Source organism: Syngnathus typhle, linkage group LG6 (assembly GCF_033458585.1).
Source record: "Syngnathus typhle isolate RoL2023-S1 ecotype Sweden linkage group LG6, RoL_Styp_1.0, whole genome shotgun sequence".
NCBI classification, from domain to species: Eukaryota; Metazoa; Chordata; class Actinopteri; order Syngnathiformes; family Syngnathidae; genus Syngnathus; species Syngnathus typhle.
The window spans coordinates 3,439,957-3,461,846 of record NC_083743.1 but is presented as its reverse complement, the minus strand read 5'-3'; the positions used below and the strand labels follow the sequence as shown (position 1 = coordinate 3,461,846).

The window sequence follows — 21,890 nt, the reverse complement described above, 5'->3', positions numbered from 1 at the left end:
GACAGCCATAACGTTCAGGCTTTGACCGAGAGTGCTCTGTTTACTCTATTAAAATCTTAATAGAAGGCCCAGGCTGCTATCACTTTGCCATTTCACCACTTCTAATCTCTCCTGGAGCAATTTATACACCCACATCTCACTTCAAAATAGCCATCACATTATTATTATTAGCTGTATTGACAAAATGCTAATTGGTGCGCCTGGCAAAAAGAAAACAAAAAGCTTCTCACGGTAGAAGCCAACTGGAAAAAGTAACACTGTGCCTGTACAGTTAATAAAACCTTTATGGCGGCAACAGGATTCAGCGTGCGCATTCCATTTGCTTTATTTCTGCTCACTACACAATCAAGAAACATTTCATAAACCAACAGCACAAGGTCAACATTTCCAAAAGTCAATAATTTTTTTTAAACCACTAGTTTTGAGTTCCCTGGGAAATTGATGCTACAAAAGGCGGCTACATAATTTAGCATGACGTGTTGCTGTTCATTTAAAATCCTCCTGCTGTGCGTCACTTAACAAGTTGCCGTTTTTAAGCGGCGGCAGAAACGATTGAGGGCCGCAAAAGTGATTCACACAAGTGTTAATGACTCAGCGTGTTCTCACATGACATACATTTACAAGTCAAAGTGACTTTGCGTGCTTTTTAAGCAGAAATGATTTTTTTTTATAGAGTGAGGCTGACCGTAATTTTCGGACTATAAGTCGCGTTTTTTTTCATAGTTTGGGGGGGGGGAGCGACTTATACTCAGGAGCGACTTATAGTCCGAAAATTACGGTAATCATTTTTTAAAATCACTTACATCAGGGATGGGCAACTGGTATGCGGCAATAACACCCTAAGAGGTTAATTTGTAATATTCCTTCAATAAATGTTGGTGAATATTAAAGAGACTTTCTTCACAAACCCACCACACAATCGCCACTTTGTTTCTGTGGAAGGTGTTGGGAGTGTTGGCATGCGGCCTTCAGGGGGTGGCAGTTGCTTTCAGCACCCCCAGCAAAAGACTGCAATTAAAACCGTGTATCTCCCGAGCTGTTGACTTGATGACTCAGGAGTGTTTAGAAAGTGGGGGCAGTTAAATAATCGTCATTGGGAAAACACACTGAAATGTTGCAGTGCTGGACCGAATTGTTATTTATTTGTACTTTATTTTGCTTACTTGTCTTCATGTACCGTAATTTTCGGACTATAAGTCGCGTTTTTTTTCATAGTTTGGGTGGGGGGGCGACTTATACTCAGGAGCACCTTATATACATATATATGTTTTTTTTTCACTTTTTGGGCATTTTATGGCTGGTGCAATTTATACTCCGGTGCGACTTATAGTCCGAAAATTACGGTATATATAAATGAACTACCCCACTGCATACACTAAAGCATGAAAATAATAGAAATCTAATTGTCCTCTTACATCACCCTGTGTGAAATCCCAAAGTGTGTGTTTATTTGCGGACTCATTTTCTGGAAGGCAGCACAAGAGACAATATAAAATAATGCAAGAGACTAAAAGTGCACATTTTCACGTTTGAATGCAACACAAAAATGATTTGCATCGTAATTGCAATGGATTTTGAACAGCTGGAATCACAGAAGGAGCTGTGGGGGGCCCCGCAGGGGCACTGCCCCCTCCTGAAATATCCTTGGAAAAGGTGGCGGGCTAGATCATTGACTTTTGGGTATTTTAAAATTTTGGGAGTATTTTTTTTCATATAAAGAATGTTTCACGTCATTTTTACTGTGGAATTTTGGGGTAGTTTCTATTTTTTGGGGTTTTATCCTTACTCCTCCCCCCTAGCTTCATCAGTGCCTGAAAGTAATTGACTTTTAATGTCAGTTAAGGCTAACTGCTAGCACACAGCATGTTTTCCTTTTAACTTGATAAAAATTCAAAGCCTCCTCAGGCTTTTTCCTACACAGGCACATGTCTGTCTTTTATTAAACTTCTCAACTCTCCCGGGGGAGTGAGAAGGCCTCTGACCCTTCTCTGGCAAACCCAATCATCAATAACTTCTGACCTTTCGTGAGAGAATCCATCGCCTGTCACATCATCAGTCTTGGTAATGAGAAAGAAAGGTGGACAAGGCCAATAAGCCCCAATATCAAAACAGTATATGATGCAATTAAGTGGCTGGAAATTAGACTTGGGCCATGTAGCTAAAAATATAACACAAGTTAGCTTCTGCCAAGAAACGACAAGTCCATGTGTGTGTGTGTGTGCATACGCATTTATTCAGTGTATGCAAATGCATGGTAATTAGCATTTCAGTCATAGGACACTGTGGGGGGGCAGTGGAGGTGAGTGATGGACGAGGTCCTGAGGTCATGATGCTGGACTCGCAGTCTTGGGGGGGGGGCATGTAATTACCCATAATAGAAACCGAAACGTTCAACACCCTATCATGCTATTTATTATATAGTCACTTGACATATGCATATGAGATTTTTATGAGATTCAAGATCCGTTTAAAAATGTATGTCGAGGTAAAAATGTCACGATTATAAATCAGCGCAATATAACCCATTGATCATCCTCTGGAATCTCAGACAAATAGCGACTTGCAGAAAACAACATCGACATTCACTCTTACGGACAATTTCCAGCAGCGGTGTCCGAAATACGAAACGGCATGCCGGTGGTATCGACGTTTAGTATCGGTGCACTTATTACGAACAGTGGAACTTGGAACTCCGTACAAAAAGGTCAGAGCAAAGATTCAATTTGGTTTGAATCTTCTTACCATGACTCAATGGATCTATAAAAAGGTGATTTACCGCTCGAGTGAAAGCCTCCATGTCATGATCCCTCTTTCATGCCGTGGCATGTCTTCTAATAATGAAAAGGACTGACTGCTCAGACACCTGGCATTTAGAGCTGGATACATGTCATACTTGCTCCTTTTCTGCCTCGCTGGCCTTCTGACAGGCTGATGAGGATGAAATATTACATATCAGGAAGTTATTGGTGAAACACAATGGTAAGTTACATTAGCGGCGGTAAAATGGACTGAGCGATTCAGGGCCGGGCGGACTATTAAGCGGACAGTAACGAACGATCCTTACATCAGCTACTGATTGATGTGCGTATAGCACACGTATGTACCGTAATTTTCGGACTATAAATCGCGTTTTTTTTCATAGTTTGGGTGGGGGGGCGACTTATACTCAGGAGCGACTTATATACATATATATGGGTTTTTTTCACTTTTTTGGGCGTTTCATGGCTGGTGCGAATTATACTCCGGTGCGACTTATAGTCCGAAAATTACGGTATGTACGCACACACACACACAACATTGATCGGTATCTTCGATGAGACACGGTGCAGCTTTGTATGTCGAGGCGCACACGGACTCGTTTAAGAAGCCTCGTCTGACTCACACCTGTACCTAGGAAGCAAATCGATGTTTCCTCAGGCAGGTAGTCGGTGAGGGATCAAGAGGAAGGAAGGTCAATGAGGTTTTTGGGGAGCAGCTCTTTTTTTTTTTTCCAATGGAGAGTCTGAATCTATAGCTTGGTGAGAATGAGAAAGTGTGAGAAAAGACGAATGAGGTCGCTAGAAGGGTGATTACGACTGATTATGAACATGTGGGCAGGAACAGGACAAGCTGTTCTCCTTGGAGGCTCAACAGAAGCATTTTTTTGGACAAATTGTTTCTTATTTACAAAAACGTACACAGACTTTTGTAAATGGTGGCAACTTTCTAGTTTGAACTAAATGAGAGTAGATTTCACACCGAATTCTGATGATTATAATTATTACACTGCATATTTTGCGACATTTCTTATGGTGTTGTGTTTTGTCAAATGAATGATGTCTTGACAAAAAGAAGAACTTAAGGCGTGGGAAATGTAATCAGCTCAATGCAACATGGATAAGGCTTAAAATGATACGGCATTAGGTTAGGAGCTCCAGTCTCGGGAGAGTGAATCCCTCACAGGGAAATTCAGCGGCGAGGAGGCGATGTCAGACAGATGATATGGGATGACGGCTGATGTCAAGCTCATGCTAGCGGCGGTCAAACGCAGGTTGGTGTTCCCGATCACTTTCTAGCCGCCATATCGTAAATTGGATGTTTTGGAATGATGGTCGAATGTGTACTGGTCAGTATAAAGTGCTCTCAATAATGGTCACAAGAAAATCAAATATACCCCAATCAATTAAATAATAATAACAATAATAAGCAAATTAGCTACAAATATGGATAACCGTGCCGTACCGTAATTTTCGGACTATAAGTCGCGGTTTTTTTTCATAGTTTGGGTGGGGGGGTGCGACTTATACTCAGGAGCGACTTATATACATATATATGTTTTTTTTCACTTTTTTGGGCATTTTATGGCTGGTGCGACTTATACTCCGGTGCGATTTATAGTCCGAAAATTACGGTAATTAAAAAAAATAAATAAAAAAAAAATAACACACTGCTGTGGTAGACAAGTTCATGAAACAATCCAAGAAGAATTCGTCTTACTCTCATCAGGGTTTGGTGACGCAAGGATGGCACTGTGTTTCCTCTTCACGTCCTCAACTTTCTCCGCCAGTGATTCGATGAAACCTCGGATTTCCTCCACCTGTTGGAAAAGAGCGAAACCGAAACGGAAATTATACTCGATACACATCGAAGCATGAGGAGCTGTCAATTACGAAACTCAAATTTGTCTGTATCATATTAGGCTTAGATGAAAATGTGTTGATGGAAAAAAAATAAGTGTGCCAGGAATTAATGGAACCTTCGTTTGTGTGCAAACTGCATTTGCATTTCAATCCACAGTTAATTTGTTGAAAGCCCAATTAGAGCATGCAAAAAAAAAAAAAATCCAATTGACAAATTCCAATTAAAAAAAGACACTCGCATAGTCTGGTTTATTTTGTTTTAATTGGGGAAAAAATAACAACGAAATCTATCCTACTGACGAATTGTATGAGCGCCAATAAAAATGCAGCAGTTGAAATAAACTGGAAAAATAGGCTCTGTCCAAATCGAATATGAAAAGGAAACATTTTGAGATCCCAACGCAAAATTAGCGATGACAGAGTTAACTGTTGACTGCGGCACGCCGAACGCGCTGCGCTCCCTTTTTGACTCATCTCACAAAGAGCATCAGATGAACATTATCAACGGGGTCAGTGGATTCATCCGCAGCTCGGGAAATTCACTCTGCATTTTTTATTCCATCACACAGCTGCTTGCATAAATCACCAGTGCAATTTGAGATTTGCTTCATTCGACCTGTCTACCCTGTTCTTTGCCAAATCACTTCCGTTGTGCATTCTTTTCTCATTTCTCCATCTTGTGCTTGGGCAAATCCACACCACTAGAAGTGAGCAGCACCTTTCGTCATTCAGTAGATGAAAGAATAATCCTGCTTGCACTTCAAGGATTTTGTGCATGACTGAAAATTTCTCATTCTATTCTTCTTTGAATTGCCAATTTTCACTGACCACTTTTCCATTAACAATCAATTTGGAACCTGCCATTTTTTTATAATATAGCTTATTCTCCTTGCAGCTAGTAGTGTCGGTGAAAGTACAAATTGGACTTGCAGCGGCGAACTCAGTGACCCGGTGGCGTAACGTTGCCGCTGAGACGAGATGTGGTCTCAGAGTTCTGAACTTTAGATCGTATCAAGCTAACGTTAGCTGTTTACCAAAAGGCTAAGGATGTTATAAGGCAGAATTGGTCTTCAAATGACAAAACTTGAGGTTGTAGTCTTGCTGTACTTTTTATGGCGGAAAGTCTCCCTCCCTCGTGAGCTTGTCGAATTGGCTTCCAAATGATTGACAGGCTAATCCTCCAATCGTGACCGTGCTATTTGCTGATTGACAGGTGACTCACCAATCATGACAGCGCCATTCCCGGCGTGCGCTAGCTAACCGTAACTAAATCATGTAGCGTTTTATTTTGGAAGTCAAAATATGAAACTGACAATAATCAAGTATGTTGAGTCATTGTGTCTCAAGTTCAAGTCAAGTTGAGTCTAAGACAAAATGACTCATGTCACCGAGGCCGGCTCCATTTCCTAATGACAGCCAATTAGCAAAAGAAGTGACGCTAGTCCTGCTGCCCATCACAAAATGGAGGAGCAACTAGCCCAGGTACCAAATGCACGGCCCGACAGCGCCAAATATGTCATTATCCCTTGAATTAGCTGCTGATTGGATTTTTTTCCCTCCCTCAAATAACATAATTGGCGAGGAAAGGCCACGGGGGAGAAAGCGGGCTGCCTCGTTGACGCAAGCGTTTAATACGCAGCAAACGGCGAGCGTTTGACGGGATGGGGATGTGAGCAAGCCAGGATAAAAGCTGTCTCACTTTCCCGACCACGTGTCGGTGAGTCACGGCGCGGGCTCTCATAAGACAACAAGAGCGAATTTCATTAGTGTGGGTGCAAAACAACATCAGACGTGGACGCAAAGTGCACACGCGCACAAATGCAACAAACACACCGATTCACTTCGGAGTTTTCCGTCTCCGCGTGTGTCTGCGATTTTCAGACCCGCCGCCGCCGCGGCCTCGTTTCCCGCGCCGTCGTCCGACCCCAGCTAATAAAGTCACAGGAGCTAGCAATCATTTTTTGTTTTTGTACACTCAGTAATGAGCGATTGGACGGCAGCGAGTCTTGCGTCTGTTCTTTTCACACTTGCATCATCAGTTAAGCGCGCCGGTTGTAGCGAGAACAGAAGCCAAATCGATACTAGACGACGGCGCTTAAGTGCTAATCACAATATGACGAGTATATGCAAATGAGGCTTGGTCAATTACGCAACTCAGAGTCTTACATTTACTCGGCTTAAATCGATAATAATTTGACAGTGAGAGAAAAGAAATCAAGCACGAATAAAGGCCGTTAGCATGAGGTAAGTATTGATGTGAACAGTGGATTGAGATCACCCAAAAAAGAAAAAAAAAAAGAAATAGAAATGTTTCAAAGAGGCACTGTAGGAAACTGCCGCCTTCAGATGACGAATGGAATCGTGGCGTCAACACCCCACATGCTTTCATGGCGGCCCGTGTCGGATGCCTCGCCTGCTACTGAATGATAGCGGGGAGCGGAAAGAATTAATTACAGCCAACATCTGCGGCCCCTGTCAGCTTTGCTACAAGTCACGGCGCCCAGGTCCAACGCGCCTTCCTCAAAGTGGCGAGGGGGAGGGGCAGCTTAATACAGTCAAAGCAAAATGCTAACAGTGTTGTACGTGGATGCTAACATGTAACGCCAACCCCAATTAGGTGGATGTTGTGAAAAGGTTGTATCCAAGAAAAATGACAGTTTATTAACACAAATATGTCAAATGAAAAGATGGCTTAACGGGAAAAAAAAACATAGCTGGGTCAGCGCTAATAAAGCTAGCATATGTAAAATGGATGCTAATGCTCGCGCGGAGGACGTTGTTCCAGGTGTGAGGTGAAGGACAGAGGGCTGCGGTAATCTGCTTTGGCCCTCCACTTAAAAAGCTTAATTAACACACACAGTCAGGGTGAGAAGCTTGATGACGCTCTCTCCGCCACCGTGACCTTCATCCCGTCTCCATCACTGCCTGCCGGTATTTCCTCTACCCAACGTTTAGCAGCGGCGCGCCAGGCCCTCGTTTTTCTACATCACCGTCATTATTAGAAAAAAAGTCTCCCGCTTGGAGGCAACCTGCCGTCTCACGTGAAGGCGGCTTTACATCAAAAGTGAAATTCTGGAGAAATAGCGAGACGAATGTTCCATTTTCCGCCAGAGGAACAAAAAAATGTGCAAAGGAAATGTGAGAGGACTAAATAATGACACCAATCTCATTTTGATTGCAGCCTTCGTCGCAGTTATTCCAAAAGGGGTTGGAAAAGGAAAGGCAGAATTTAAAACTCAAGTCGTGCTGTTGAGAGAACGATGAATTGCCGATGTCTTCATGCACTCATCTTTGTTTGCGGCATTATTCATGTACTTCACTTTATTTATAGTGGTAGCTTGAGATACAATTGCAGAATTTCTTCTTTCACGATGCGTATTCAAATCATCTTTCTCCATTGAAAATAATACACATGCCATTAATCCGTTCCAGCCTTTCAAAACTAAATTACAAAGCGATTTTGAAATGAGAAAATAGCATCAGGGACGACACCCTTAAATAGAATTACATACATGAGACTCAGCTCCTCTCTTGGCTTCTCAGTACGGCCGTAATATTAGTCATTCGTCGCAGAGGATTAAGAATATACACCTTCTGCCAAAGAGCTTGGAAAATTGTCTTTAAAAAGTGCTCAATACACATGATAGAGCTGCTTTTGAGATGTGTGTTATTGTGTGTTGTCTCTCTTGCTTGGCATGCATCGTCCCTCCCACATACTGAATGCATGAGTTGGAAAAATAGCAATTTGGCGTTAAATGCTTCCACAAGCGGGCAGATTGCTCACATGCTGTGTTTTCAGTCACACGCTGCAATGGAACATGTTTCCAAGTCTGCTACGTGCAACGCCGACATTAAAAATATGTTTTGTCCAAAGGCGATGTTCCTTTAGCGACGTAAAAGGGGACTGAATATTAGAAACACCTCTCACACAACAAACTGCAACCACAATGATAGATTTTCGGAAATGTCCGGCAAGGTGTGCTCGCATGTGAGCACTTGAAGCACAAAAGTCAGACCATGCCTCTGGTGACTCTGTTCACGTGACACACACACGCACAGACACACACATATATATATATATATATATATTTTTTTTATGGAGGCACCTGCAGATGATGGTGTAGCTTTGAAAATAAATATTAATTGTCTCATGCGCTTTCATGCTTCCCAGCCAGGCACGGACCTTTGTAGCTGCCTTTGCAATGCTGATTTTATAACTTCAAAGTTAAACAACCATTATCGACACAATGCTCTTAAAGCAGAAGGTCCCCAACCGGTGGTCTGCGGCCTGGTGCTGGTTCGTGGGCTGTTTTGTGGGCCGCACAGAGAAATAGAATTTTCCATTTTATTTATTTAATCTAATTTATTTATTTATTTAAATGTATTTTAATTTATTTATTTATTTATTTATTTATTTATTTACTTACTTTTCCCACGCTTGTAACGTAAATAGCGTATCGTCGCTAGCTTACTGCGCAACCAACACGGTGCATTCAGGGTACTTTCGCACAGTTGGGAACTCGGCACTACATTTGTTTTTCTTGAACGCATTTTTTGAGTCCGTTGTACGGCAATATATGAAAAATAGTTACAATTATGATTGTTGAATTTCTTACTGGATGCGTGTGCGGGACTTCCAGAGGCCCAACTTATTCTTTAGAAGCAATTCAATTCGATTTCAGTTCCCCTCACAGTAGGTCTTCGAGCAAGATGGCGCGCAATAAAATCATCCAGCATGCCACTGATGAGTCGCGGCAGGTCTTCATGCCTCTCCGGGGAGGCGACGCGAGCTCGGAACCGGAATGAGCCGCTTCCCTAACCGACGTTCGATTCATGTTCATGACACACATGCAGGACGTGTACAATAAAAAAAACACTCGCGGATGCCAACGTTACTTCACATGCAGTCGGGCCTGATTGTCAAGTGGAAGAAGAAAGCGCCGCTGTCCAATCAATAATCATTTAGAACTCAAATCCAAAAAAACACCGGCAACAAGGGAAATAACAATAAATCATAACAAGTGTCGTTGTGAAAGGAAAATAAAAGGCACAAGATTGATGAGACGTTGCTACCGTGAAAGCGCCAAAGTCAAATATTCCTCACAGCATGGAAGAGTCTGGTTGAATAAGCAAAACAATTTGCCACTGTAATTTATTTCACTTGATTCGTATTATTTATTGTACTGCCTGTGAAAAGGTGTGATTGTGTATTTTGTAAAAATGTGAAGCCATTCTCTCTCTGTTTGACCACTAGGGGGCACTATGTAAAATAAACACTGAATCGCTTCGAGTGGAGATTCACAATTGGCAAAGTTAAATATTTATATTACTTTAAAAATAAAGTCAGTCAAAAATAACTACAAGACTTGAGAATAACGAGTTCTAAAATGAAGTGTGACAGGACAACTGATACACGTGATATGTTTGGCGCCGCGGGGCTCGGAACAGCGTGCTCGCCAGATGGCTCCAGGGGAAAGGGGGGGGGGGTAATTTGCATAATTTGCAGGTGGATAAAAATGTTATATTACCTTAAAGTATCACCACACAGCTGCAATGGAAGGCTGGTGAAGTAGTATCGGTGTGTAGTATCGGAATCGGTGCAATACACAGAAATCATTCTGAAAATATTGTCGTGATTGCAAAAGATGCCCAAACGCAAGTTTACTATTGGAGGATCCACTTCGTTGATGAAGGTTGCGATTAAAATGAAAGAACACAAAAGTAGCAAGGGGAAATTAAAACTCACCTGCTCAAAGAATTCATCCATAAATCCTTTGTCCATCCCCACGGCCACTTCATCCTCCTCTTCCGTCGTCTCCTTCCCCTGAAAACCACAACAAATCGAAATTTATTTCACTTGAATTAAATTGCAATTAACAAGTAAAGCAACTAATCCATTCATTGATTTTTCTCATTAATGCTACACAGGAGTAGTGAGCATTCAGATTCCGAGCGCGCTTATTTATTTATTTATTCACGTTAATTGAGTCTTCATTAAACTCAACATGCGTCTTTTTGAAATATGGGACGAGTCAATTCATATAAAATAAATTAAGTGGAAAATATTATGTAATCATAGGAAACTGTCACATCAGTTGAAAACATATTTAGCCCTTAAAAAAAAAAAACAGCTCCAATAAATATTTAAGAACCATGCATGTCATTTCTTTCAGTATGTCCATTAAGTACTTCATTTAAATGTAAGCAAGAAATCTTGTTGCTTCCAAATTTGATCAATAAATAAATAATCTATACATGTTGAGACTAGCATGCTGCATTTAAAAGAAGTGAAAGGAACCACTTTAATTGGCCATGACTAACGTCTGCTGTGATCACTCCCACGGCGGCGCAGCCCACCCACTGGCGCAAAAATGTTGATTTTCAAAAAAACGTCCATATGTCTTATTTTGGAACCGAGACAACTTGCTTTAGAAGCAGAAGAGAAAATGCAAGGTGAGACTGAACAGACGTTCCCACGAGGAAGGCACCACCAGTTGTGTGTTCTTCCTCCACACCGAGAGAAAACACACCTTTGCTCTGCCTCTGCTTTGAGTGCTGAGGAGGAGGAGGAGAAGAAGAGCAAGCAGGGACCCCCCGAAAAGCCCTCACCAACAACCCCCCCCCCCGAGCCTCCTCATCAACTCCAGCGCTCCTGCTGAGCCTCAAAGAAGCTGGAGGAGGCCCATCAGCTCTGCACTCTTGACTCCGCCTCGGGGATTTGGCTTTAGCGACCACACGCTTGCTACATGCTCCGAGCTAAACTTGCGCAAGGTCACCGACACGCGGCGCGACATGTTCACGGGCAGTCGACGAGGCCTGCGTGATCGCAGTAACTTTTTCCCGAGGCAGGTGAATGGCTGGGCAGATGTTTTTGTATGCGGATATTTTCCAGTCCTTTTGCACATTCAAGTTCGAGCCAGAGCGAAACGACGTCTCCTGCATTAGACATGACTCAAATCTATGTCAGGCGCGCTGAGAGCGCAGGCAGATTTACGATCATAATAAGGCAAAAGCAACATTCATTATGTATGTTTGCTCACAAAAGTCTCATAATGAATTGTTTCCCGAGGAAGGCAAAATAAAAGAATAAATGATTAGTAAAGCATGCTCGCAGCGGAAGTGCTGAGACTTGTGCAAGTTGCAATTCCACGACGACTCGTCACCATTGTTTCTCAAGAAAGAAGAGAGCAACTCAAGTCAAATAAGATGCGAGACAAGGCCTGCCTGCAGCGAGGAGGCAACAAGCAAGATGAGGAAGAATCATGTGGGTGGCACAAGAGATGAAGCACAGCAACACCAAGCCAGTGTGTATGTCTTCGCTCCCTGACAATCGCCCTCAACGTTCTCCCGTCCTAATCATCTTTTTGCTCTCCATCCTCCAGATTTGTTCTCCTCTGAAGAAGCATTATAGCAGCAGTCCCACACAGCCACCTTTTTTTGCTGCTCCTCACCACCATCTAAAAAAATCCCTCACTCCTTAAAAATGTTATAACGTTCCTCATCAGCGGTTGGAGCACAATTGTAAAGTACCGTATTTTCCGGACTATAAGGCGCACCGTACTATAAGGCGCACCTTCAATGAATGGCGCATTTTAAAACTTTGTCCTTATATAAGGCGCACCGGACTATAAGGCGCACTATTAATGCATCGTGTCAGATTTTTAATCCAAATCAAATCATTCTCCATTTTATCTTTTTTTATTTCAACTTCAGACGTAAGCAATTACTTTATAATCACAAAATAATAATCCATAGTCTTTTTGATTCATGATTCATAGTCTTCAGTCTTATGATTGATTTCATGACACAATGCTTCGGGCCAGTTTCAATTTAGAAATTTGGTCCATATATAAAGGCGCACCGGACTGTAAGGCGCACTGTCGGCTTTTGAGAAATTTTTAGGTTTTTAGGTGCGCCTTATAGTCCGGAAAATACGGTATATGCCAACATCCCACGAAGACGTCTCAAGGTTATGGCGAGTCCCTGTGAAGATCCAATTTCATTGTCCTTGCCCCTCTCACATCTCATCCTGACCTTCAACGGCCTCATCAGCAAAGTAACAGAGAATAAAAAAAGGAGCATGAATACAATCGGCAGCCGATGTAAGGTTAGATTATGACTTAGAAAACGACTGGCGGTCTCAAAGAAAATCAATTCGGGGCGCAGACTCAAAAATATCAGCATCAGCTGCCAATTCTCACTCAGATAACTCCATCCACCCACCGCGGGGAGCCAGCCTGTCATCGGAGCGCACGGTTACTCTCATTTCGGCTCGTTAAAGCGCAATTAGCCCACGGGTATGGATATTAAAACAATTAGGGTGGTGTTCGTCTGAGGCCGAGGAGGCCGCCGCTGAGAAATTCTTAGTTTGCAAGTCACGCTTTGGATCTTATTAGTGTCATTTTAGGAAATCTCTTCATCAGCAGTAAAAAGTCGTCAACCCGAGTCAAGTGCGAGCTATAAGAAACATCGGCGACAAAGCCACTTGAAGAAAACACGTTAACGAGCGCGCCTTTTTTCCACACCTCGGCTAAGTCAGGTGTGTCGGACCGTGCGCTCGCTGAGCAGTCAGTAAATACGAGCTATCTGTGCAAATGTCATTTGCAAATGCAGACCTTTGGGTGGGCTGCCGCGTCGCTCTCATTTCACGTTCTTGCATGGCTCATTGATGTAATTATATGCAACCTATGGCGCTTGGTGAGTAATGGATTGAAGGTTTAAGGAGATAATATAAGATAGGGATCTCCCCCCCATTGTTGAGGATTTCTAGTTACCGTAATTTTCGGACTATAAGTCGCACCAGCCATAAAATGCCCAAAAAAGTGAAAAAAAAAACATATATATGTATATAAGTCGCCCCCCCACCCAAACTATGAAAAAAAACGCGACTTATAGTCCGAAAATTACGGTAAATGCTTGTTGGTGTTGCTCAATGGCCTGGTCTTACCATGGCAACCCAATTGGGGTTACAGGAGGTCAGACATTTTTGTCATTTAAGTTTAAATGGCAACACTCGCTACGTAACTCCACTGGTAGCGTAGCGATAGTTGCTACAACACAATGTGGATGGGTTTAAAATGGGACCAAAAGTGAAAAAAAAAAAACATTCTGGGGTCTAACATTGGTCTTGGGATCCTTATGGCTAACGTAATTAAAAAAGAAAAACTTTCAGGGGGTTGTCCAAACGCTAGTTTAAGACTCCTATTGAAAATATCGATCTCGTTTCCAAAAATACACGTTTGTTTGGGTAAGGCCAAAGCCACACACAGACAGGTTCAAGAGTACGCGCATCACGTCCACGCTATTAGTTAATGTGTCACTCCGACTCCAAACAAGCTGTGACAGTGAGTCTACAAGACGAGCTGCCTGAGCTAACAGTGACAACAAGGCCGCACACAGCAGGCAGGAAACAAAAAGTCCACTCGACAGCCTTCCGATAAATCACCTACTGCTAGAAAAAAACGGAGGAAGTCTTCAAGCCTTGAGGAAAATGTGGAATCGATGAAAATGACAAGAAATTATTTGTTCCAGGCGTGGCGTAAATATAAATCGATATTTTTAAAAGTGATAACCGCATGACTGAGGGTAATCCCTGCGGTGAAATTTCTATTAAGCTCATCAATTTGGGCTTGATGGGCCTGATAAAAGATGACAATCACATCAGGACGGCCACCATCTGTCACTGAACCACCGACGGGCCAAGCGGGAACGAATCCAGCATGGTGGACTCGGTTAGCGAGAAGGCAGGTGTGTCGTAAAGTCCAGAAGGACGACGGTGGCAAAGAGGCCGGGTCCTCCGGCAAATGGCGGCAAAAAAGCTACCGTATTCTCCAGACTATAAGGCGCACCGGACTATAAGGCGTACCTTCAATGAATGGCCCATTTTAAAACTTTGTCCTTATATAAGAGGCGCACCGGACTATAAGGCGCACCATCATGTCAGATTTTTAATCCAAATCAAATCATTCTCCATTTTATCTTTTTTATTTCAACTTCAGACGCAACAAATGACTTTATAATCACAAAATAATGATTCATAGTCCTTTTGATTCATGATTCATGGTCTTCAGGGGGCCACTTATGATTGATTTCATGACACAATGCTTCGGGCCAGTTTCAATTTAGGAATTTGGTCCATATATAAGGCACACTGGACTATAAAGCGCACTGTCGGCTTTGGAGAAATTTTTAGGTTTTTAGGTGCGCCTTATAGTCCGGAAAATACGGTAATTGTCCTGCCGTAACACCACCAAGCTGTGAGTCAGTTGTCTACTTTCAAATAGGTGTAAAAAATTCAACTTCAGCTTTGGACTCCAGTTGTGGCAGTACAGTATACAGTAGCTCAGCCAAAGCAAGGCTTGGGCTATTTTTGTCTCTCTCTGTGGTACTGTTAGTGCATCTTTTCAACAATGTGAAGAGGCAGCAATACACGCCTCTTTAAAGCAGACACATGCACGCACACACACAAGCAGGGTTGGCAGAGCAGCGTTGTCTCCCTGGAGGCCAATTCATCGCGAAGATCCTCTGAAAACTGCACAGCCGTAAATTGGTTCCCTCTCCCTCGCTTGCTTAACTGCCAATTACGCAGATCCGACAATGGCCACTTTACCGCACACATGGGCGCAAACATATGCACACGCGACTTTTCAGTGAGTGGATGCTGAGAGTTATTATTTGTTATTATTATGATGATTATGTTTAGGCTAGAGCAAGCATGGTCATAGCGCAGCCGTTTTTTTAGAAGTTGAACACAGTCCATAGCGTCTTTCTAGGTATTTTTTTTTTCTCGTCAATTTGATACAACTTCACAGGGACTTTTCAGGAGGGTTTCAATATATATATATATAAATCAGACGTTTGGCCATTTTGTTTTTCTTTTTAATCTTGAGTTGTGACGAAACGCATATGAAAATAGCCTCAACCCTGCAAAATACAAGCAACTTTTGAGGGAAATGACACATTTACACTTCTGGCACGTTCATTCAGTCATAAAAATAACAAGAAAATCTTTCGCATCGCCATCTCAAAATGAGAAATCGTTCAACTTTGAAATAAACCGTATCGCCGGTTCCGCCCCTCCCCTCCCTGTGTATCTCGACACTAATCGAATCGTCTTTTCTTGCTCACTCTTGCTAATTACACCTTATTTGAATGGAAATTGGGTACATCGTGACGACTTCCGGTATACCTTTAAACGCCCTAAATTTAAATATTGAATTTAAAAAAAAAAATCTCGGTCATATAGTATGTTGTAATTGCCTTCGGGGGGCGCTAGTGAGGCTTAGCGAGGGCATTTAACAGGTGAAATGGGCGGCGTGGGAGCAATTCTCCGGCGTAATTGCGCGGATCGATGAGACCGCGAACTAGCGCGCAGACGGAGTGATTAAATCATAGGTGGCACACTTTCACCGAGGGTGGAGCGAGAAACGGAAGTGCCATTTCAACTCTCGAGCGATGGCCCAAATGCTATCAAGCAAAGATAAGCAAACAAGTGGAAATGTTGACAGTGGTGCGCCAATTGCTCGTGTGGGGAATAAAAAGAGCGCAACTGTTGCACCTTCGTTACTTTTTACGCGCAGGTCAAACCCTTCTCAAACAAAAACGTTTCAAAACAACAGGAAAAAAAACTTACATGTCGAAGTTCTTGCATGCGGTCCTTCATTGTGGATTTTTGGGACTGGTGGTGATGATGGAGCCGATGTGGACACGCCAACAAAAAGCGGGCTGATGGTGCGCGTCAAGCGGCTTCACGAGGAAGCGATGCTCTCCCCTTTCCCTCACGAACCCTCCCTTTCTTTTTCTCGCGGTTCCGATGACGGGCTGATTGGATCGACGCCGTTAACCCATTGCACGCTCGCCAACTTCCTCCTCAATGGCGCCTAAGCGACTGGGATTTGGGGAGAACCTGTTGCCTTGAAGTGGAAAAGATTCACGACGGAGAGGATAGGGAGGAAGAGACACAGAAGAGAGAGAGAGGGTTGTGGGGGACTCTGGTGGAGTCCTGGAATTGGGTTCAGATTGAATATCGATCGAAGGCTCTATGAGATAACGCCCAGGTGGGTTTGTTTTGCATGGTTTGCCGGTGCACAGCGCCCCCTGTGAGGCCACAGCAGGTATAGCAACTCTTCATCCAATCAGTTCTTCATCCATTTCGTAATTTGTGCACCGGGTTGCAGTCTTTCCTAGCTGGGTGAGACAAGTGGGGAGGACACCCTGGACGGGTTGCCAGCCAGTCACAGAGCACAAAGACGCAACGAAGAACAGGTGTCAAAGACGTGCTGATCGCGGGCGGGTCTGCCCTAAAAATAGCCCACCGGTGACGTATGTGATTGAAAAAAAAACGCTCCACTTAACAAGTAAACTTGATCAAATCTACTTTCTTATTGTTGCTCCTTATCTTTTTAAATCACAATTGAATTCGAGTAAATTTGATCATGACAATATTAGGGGCTCAAAGGTCAGCGTCGTTGCACCAATCGTAGGATGACAAAAATAAAGGTCGAGTTTCATAATCGGTCTTTTCTTTATTCTTCACATATACTTTGAGTCACAAAATTAGGAACACCTGTGCAATCTCTGCTTTCAGCTTGATGGATTTCTTGTTTAAATAGCCGAATTGCTCATGCATAGCTTACTGTTTGTTCTGTCTCTTGTTTGCCTTTCCTAGGCCACATATTAAAAATGAATGACCAAAAGTATCGCGTCCAACATTAAAGAATAAACTGTAGATGTGACTGCATGTGTGTGTGTGTGTGTGTGTGTGTGTGTGTGTGTGTGTGTGAGTGAAGGCCCAGTTGTACAATCGCAGCTAGAAATGAGGTCTCCTCTGACGTCCTGTGTATTTGGTGTCAGCCCGCACCTCCCTGTAGGACGACATCACACGCGTGAGCCGAGCGACACCGATTGTAAAATAACGAATACACGCGGGACGAGAGAGAGGCCGTACCGTCCTTGTCTGCGCCTCCTCTCCTTTTTCTCCAGAATCCAATCTCGGCTCTTCTTTGCCGATTTCCCCTTCATGTTTTTGAAACGGCATCTTTGCAGGGAGAGAGTGACGCGATTACTTGATTGTTTTGCGCGATTTATTATCCTGTGTAAGAGGCAGGAAAACCCGCCTGACGGTTTCGCGTCAGCCGGGACGACAACCTTTTTATTTTTTTCTAGGCCCCACTGGCGCCACGAGTTCAGGTACGATTGAACCTGACCCCGCGTCCGAGGCCCGCACCCGATGCTCCACCTTTGTGGTGACCTTTTTATAGATCAACACGAAGTCATATGTGCTTTCCATGTTATTGTACTCTATTCATCTCGCCAGTCCAGTGACGGACTCGCCGGACTGGATGTTAAAGCAAACCGTCAGACAGGCTCATATTTCAAGACGCTCATTATCCGCTCAATTGCATTTACACAGGATTGCGCTATGAAAGGGGAAAAAAAAAACCAAGAGACAAATTAAACAATCTTCCAGCGGTGCACATTTGGCCTGAGGCGACTTCTTAACATCATAAAAAGCGATAAGACGATTGGAGCCTTTCAGAGTTTCATCAAACAGACACACTAACATGATTATCATAAGCAGGTTATTGCAGACATGTAAACAACACTTGCATCTTTTTACCTTTGTCCTGAATATTGGATCTGGTTGGGGACGTTCTTGTCGGAGGTTTCGGAGCCCAAACCCTGAAATTTATAAAGTAGTCCTGTTATACACATCATGTTTTATTATAGGGCTGGGGGATAAGGACCTAAATAAATGTCAGATTTTTTTTTTTTAAGCAACTTCATTGTTAAGCAATTTACCTTGGGCAGGACACCCGTCACGCCGGCAAACAGACACAAGAAGAACCTGGAGAGAAGCACATTGAGCAAATATGGCAAATACTATGAGGGGGGGTCACTAGTAGGAAATCATCCACTGACTTCTTGGCCTTGGTGCTGTTGGGGTAGTCCACCACCATGCCACCGCTGAAGCCCGCCCTCATGGCCTGCGACGTGATCAGTTCCAACTGCCGGGAGGGGAAAAAAAAAAAAAAAAAAAAAGAAGTGAGGAGGACGAGTGGCAGGAATAAACTTCCCAAATGGACATTTTGCACTCCTGTTTACCTGCTCTGAGTTCTCAGGATAGATTTGAAAAACGGCACGGGCGCCTCTTGACTGAAAGGTGGAGAACAACAGCTTATTACGGAATTGAAGTAATGGATATCCATTTTTTGAACAAATATAAAACTTACCAAAGATGAATAGAGAGTACTAAAGAAAGAATAGAGTCTCTTGGGAGGACTGTGTGTGCGCTTGTCTGCGTTGCAGAGCCACTGAAGAGCTGAGATACTGACAGAGGGCAAAAACAACAACAAGGTTTAATAGTTAAGTCAAATCTTCCTTTTTCATCCGAAGAAAATGACAGGACGTTTGCTACATTTGGTACCTAACGCAGCCGTCAAAGGTCCCCGCCCGGAAAGGCATCCCTTGGCCCATGTCTCCCAGTAGAAGATCTCCTTCCACCTCTCTGTCCAGTGCCACATCTAACACATTTGCATTCATGAGCAGATACTCACAACTTCTCAGTAAGTGACTTTTTTTTTTCTTTAGGTGGGGGATAAAGAATCTAGTCCCATAAATATCAATATATTGTCTGCATGCAACAATCACCCCACGGAGCAGACAAATAATGCTCAAACTAACCCAGCATTGCTGTGCTGATGTCAACCCCCACCCAGTAGTGTCCTTCCTCTGTCAGGTAGTCACCACTGAGTCCTGAACCACACCTAATGCAAAAAATATAGAAAAGCCTTGAATGATTTGCAGCTCAAACACAAACCGTTTCATTGGCTCACCCCACATCCAGCAGGAAGCTTGGCTGGTCCTCTGGAAGGTTCAACAGTTCCACGGCTCTCTCCGACATCTGAGTCTGAATCTCGATCATACGAGAGCTGACAAACAGCAAAATACCAGATCTCTTGTTGAACACCCGCTCACCAGACTTTTGACAAATTGTAAGCCTTTCTTAGAGAAACCAATGAAATATTTAGATATTTAAATTTAAAAACATAACGCTACTTGTTAACAAGCATTCATGTTGTACGTACGGTATATATTAGAATAGAATATAAAATAGATCTTTGTCATTGTCACACATGTACAATATTGCCATAGATCAAGAAAAATTATTTCAAATTAGTATACATTAAAATTTCGTCAGCAAAAAAACAACAACAATAACAATAACTAGATGTGATGTTATGAAGGATTTAGACTTACTTCTGAGAGTATTTCCTGGCCTCCTCCGCATTGTAAAACTGTCGTGAAAAATACACAGTGATAAAAGTTAAAACAACTAACTTGAAGTGGAGCTAAAAAAACAAGCTAGCATAGCGTATAGTTTACATTTAGACCAGCTACGAAAGATGCTGTAAAAACATTTTAAACAAGCACTGACCACATCTGGAGGAGCCCTGTGCTCCGGTCGTCGACAGGAGCTCATGTTATTAGTTAGTATCGGAAGACAACACAGTTGAATACAGTTTATTCCTCAAAAACAACGTAAATGTACGACACATGTGGAAATCTGGTAGAATAGACAGCGGAAGTCTTCTTCGGCGAGAAACAAGGTGACATAATAGGGACAGAATTACTATGTCGCCGTCTAGTGGCTACCTTCTTCAAACACTCCGTGGAACCGCTTCACTGACAAAACGTTTAGGTGTAAAAACAATTTAAAAATGAAGCTGTTCAACAGTTAAAATGTCTTTGATACGTTTTATTTTCCTTTTTAACGTCTTTTCACGTTATTAAAATCCTTAAAAGGGTGTAGCTGTTTCTGTTGTGTGATTGGTCAGAAATTATAATGAGTTCCTGTTCTTCTCGATTCCTATTGGTCTCCTGTGGTGTGACGTAACGGAACTCGGTTTTGTCTTTCCTGGGGAAATGGCGGAGGTCGCCCACAAGCTGAGCAAAGGAGTTTACCGGTTGTCCAGCTTCAGGTATGGACAAAGTCGACCGGTTTGCTATGGCGAACCTTCCAAAACCCGGCGAGAAAAGTCCACTTTTACTGCAAGTCGGAATAAAGATGTTTTAACGGGGAATGAAGACAACGTTCGTTTAAAAAGCACAGTGATAGAACCCAAAATAGAAGTCAGGGGAATGGAAAGAAGTCATCAGATGACTGAAATCTATTTGAATCTGCACTCACTTGGCTTTGCTGGATTTGTTCACAGTAGAGAGGATTTCAACAATTATTTACCTGCACCCAGGAGGTATTCTGGGAGTCGAGGACCTGTTTTCTCTCACCTGAACCCCATCTTCAGGTCAACTCAGCAGCTACGAGCTTTCTGCATCTTCATCCATAAACCAGAGAGACGACGATGTTTCTCCAGGAGCTACAGTTGGACGAAAGACTCAAAAGACGACCCTTTGTACAGAAACAGGACAGCCTATTACGACATCCTCAAAGTGTCCCCCAATGCCACGCAGTCCCAAATCAAGACTGCCTACTACAAGCAGTCGTTCGTCTTTCATCCAGACAAAAACCCAGAGAACGCAGAGTCCGCTTTGCGCTTCTCTGAGATCAGCGAGGCCTACACAGTGCTGGGCAACAAAAGTCTGAGGAGGAAGTACGACCGGGGCATCCTGACCATAACAGATGTCCACGCCGTGGAAAGACCCCCCTCCAAAGAGCCCCCAAGCGGATCCTCAGGATCGGCACAGCAGCAGCAAACCACCTCAAGACGTTTCTCCCAAACAGGCGGGAGGCCCATATATGACTTTGACGCCTTCTTCCAGGCCCACTATGGCGAGCAGCTGCAAAGGGAGCGAGAAATGCGAGCCAGAAGGCAGCGCGACGCAGAGGCCCACCAGAAGATGAAGCGCAGGCGGATCCAGACGAAGAAGATTGAGGCCACGGTGGCCTTGTTGCTGCTGACGGCGAGCATCATTTTGATGAGCGTCAAGTTCTGAAAGACAAACGGCATCGGGCGGGATCACCTGCCTCATTGGGTGGCAATGGCATGTTCGGACACGACAAGAACGTTTTTTCCTCAATGCTGATACTTGATCATGCCTCGCAATTATATTGAAGATGTCAAATATAAATGCAAGAATTTTAACTGGAGTTAATTCTAAATTATTGATCAAATATATTAACATCAAATCTGAATTAAATTTTGAGGAGTGTGTTTTTCTTTCATTGGATTGCTTTGACATTTTAGGCTAATTTAAGGAACACTATTGTATTGTTAAAATGTGAATTAATCCAAAATGTATTGTAGTGTCACG

At 43.1% G+C, this 21,890-nt stretch overlaps 3 protein-coding genes across 9 annotated transcripts in view; 1 reads left to right on the top strand and 2 right to left on the bottom strand.

Moving 5' to 3' along the window:
- The window catches only part of stx1a (syntaxin 1A (brain)), a 69,059-nt gene extending 52,349 nt beyond the window's left edge, over positions 1–16,710 (bottom strand). For 2 of the 6 annotated variants that reach the window (XM_061280746.1, XM_061280745.1), the window contains exons 1-3: positions 16,252–16,708; positions 10,366–10,443; positions 4,477–4,576 (exon numbers count right to left, since the gene is read on the bottom strand). In XM_061280746.1, coding sequence (XP_061136730.1) covers positions 4,477–4,576; positions 10,366–10,443; positions 16,252–16,281 — 208 coding nt within the window. In that variant the 5' untranslated portion in view covers positions 16,282–16,708. Of the gene's footprint in view, positions 1–4,476; positions 4,577–10,365; positions 10,444–16,251 lie in introns of all 6 variants that reach the window. The other 4 variants (XM_061280748.1, XM_061280743.1, XM_061280747.1 and 1 more) reach the window with 4 other exon arrangements.
- Positions 16,711–17,123: 413 nt separating this feature from the next.
- bud23 (BUD23 rRNA methyltransferase and ribosome maturation factor) lies at positions 17,124–20,250 on the bottom strand. The gene is made up of 12 exons (XM_061280749.1): positions 20,056–20,250; positions 19,878–19,915; positions 19,454–19,549; positions 19,302–19,384; positions 19,045–19,141; positions 18,851–18,947; positions 18,723–18,773; positions 18,540–18,625; positions 18,420–18,465; positions 18,238–18,299; positions 17,566–17,655; positions 17,124–17,482 (listed from the first exon to the last, which is right to left on the bottom strand). The coding sequence occupies exons 1-12, from the start codon at positions 20,098–20,100 to the stop codon at positions 17,428–17,430; spliced, it is 846 nt and encodes a 281-aa protein (XP_061136733.1). The 5' UTR covers positions 20,101–20,250; the 3' UTR covers positions 17,124–17,427.
- Positions 20,251–20,514: 264 nt separating this feature from the next.
- On the top strand, positions 20,515–21,776 carry dnajc30b (DnaJ (Hsp40) homolog, subfamily C, member 30b). Of its 2 annotated transcripts, none has more exons than XM_061280741.1 (2): positions 20,515–20,599; positions 20,870–21,776. In XM_061280741.1, the coding sequence occupies exons 1-2, from the start codon at positions 20,544–20,546 to the stop codon at positions 21,570–21,572; spliced, it is 759 nt and encodes a 252-aa protein (XP_061136725.1). In that variant the 5' UTR covers positions 20,515–20,543; the 3' UTR covers positions 21,573–21,776. The 2 variants fall into 2 exon arrangements, with proteins under 2 accessions (XP_061136725.1, XP_061136724.1); XM_061280740.1 differs by having other exon boundaries at positions 20,531–20,599; positions 20,834–21,776.
- The last annotated feature ends 114 nt before the right edge of the window (positions 21,777–21,890 follow it).

Coding starts and splice junctions, on each gene's coding strand:
- bud23 (XM_061280749.1), bottom strand. CDS start 20,100: ATGAGCTCCTGTCGACGACCGGAGCACAGGGCTCCTCCAGATGTG. Junction 18,466..18,539: donor AACAGCACCAAGGCCAAGAA/GTCAGTGGATGA, acceptor GCTTCTCTCCAG/GTTCTTCTTGTGTCTGTTTG. Junction 18,300..18,419: donor TGACGGGTGTCCTGCCCAAG/GTAAATTGCTTA, acceptor TATAAATTTCAG/GGTTTGGGCTCCGAAACCTC.
- dnajc30b (XM_061280740.1), top strand. CDS start 20,544: ATGGCGGAGGTCGCCCACAAGCTGAGCAAAGGAGTTTACCGGTTGTCC. Junction 20,600..20,833: donor TACCGGTTGTCCAGCTTCAG/GTATGGACAAAG, acceptor ATTTGTTCACAG/TAGAGAGGATTTCAACAATT.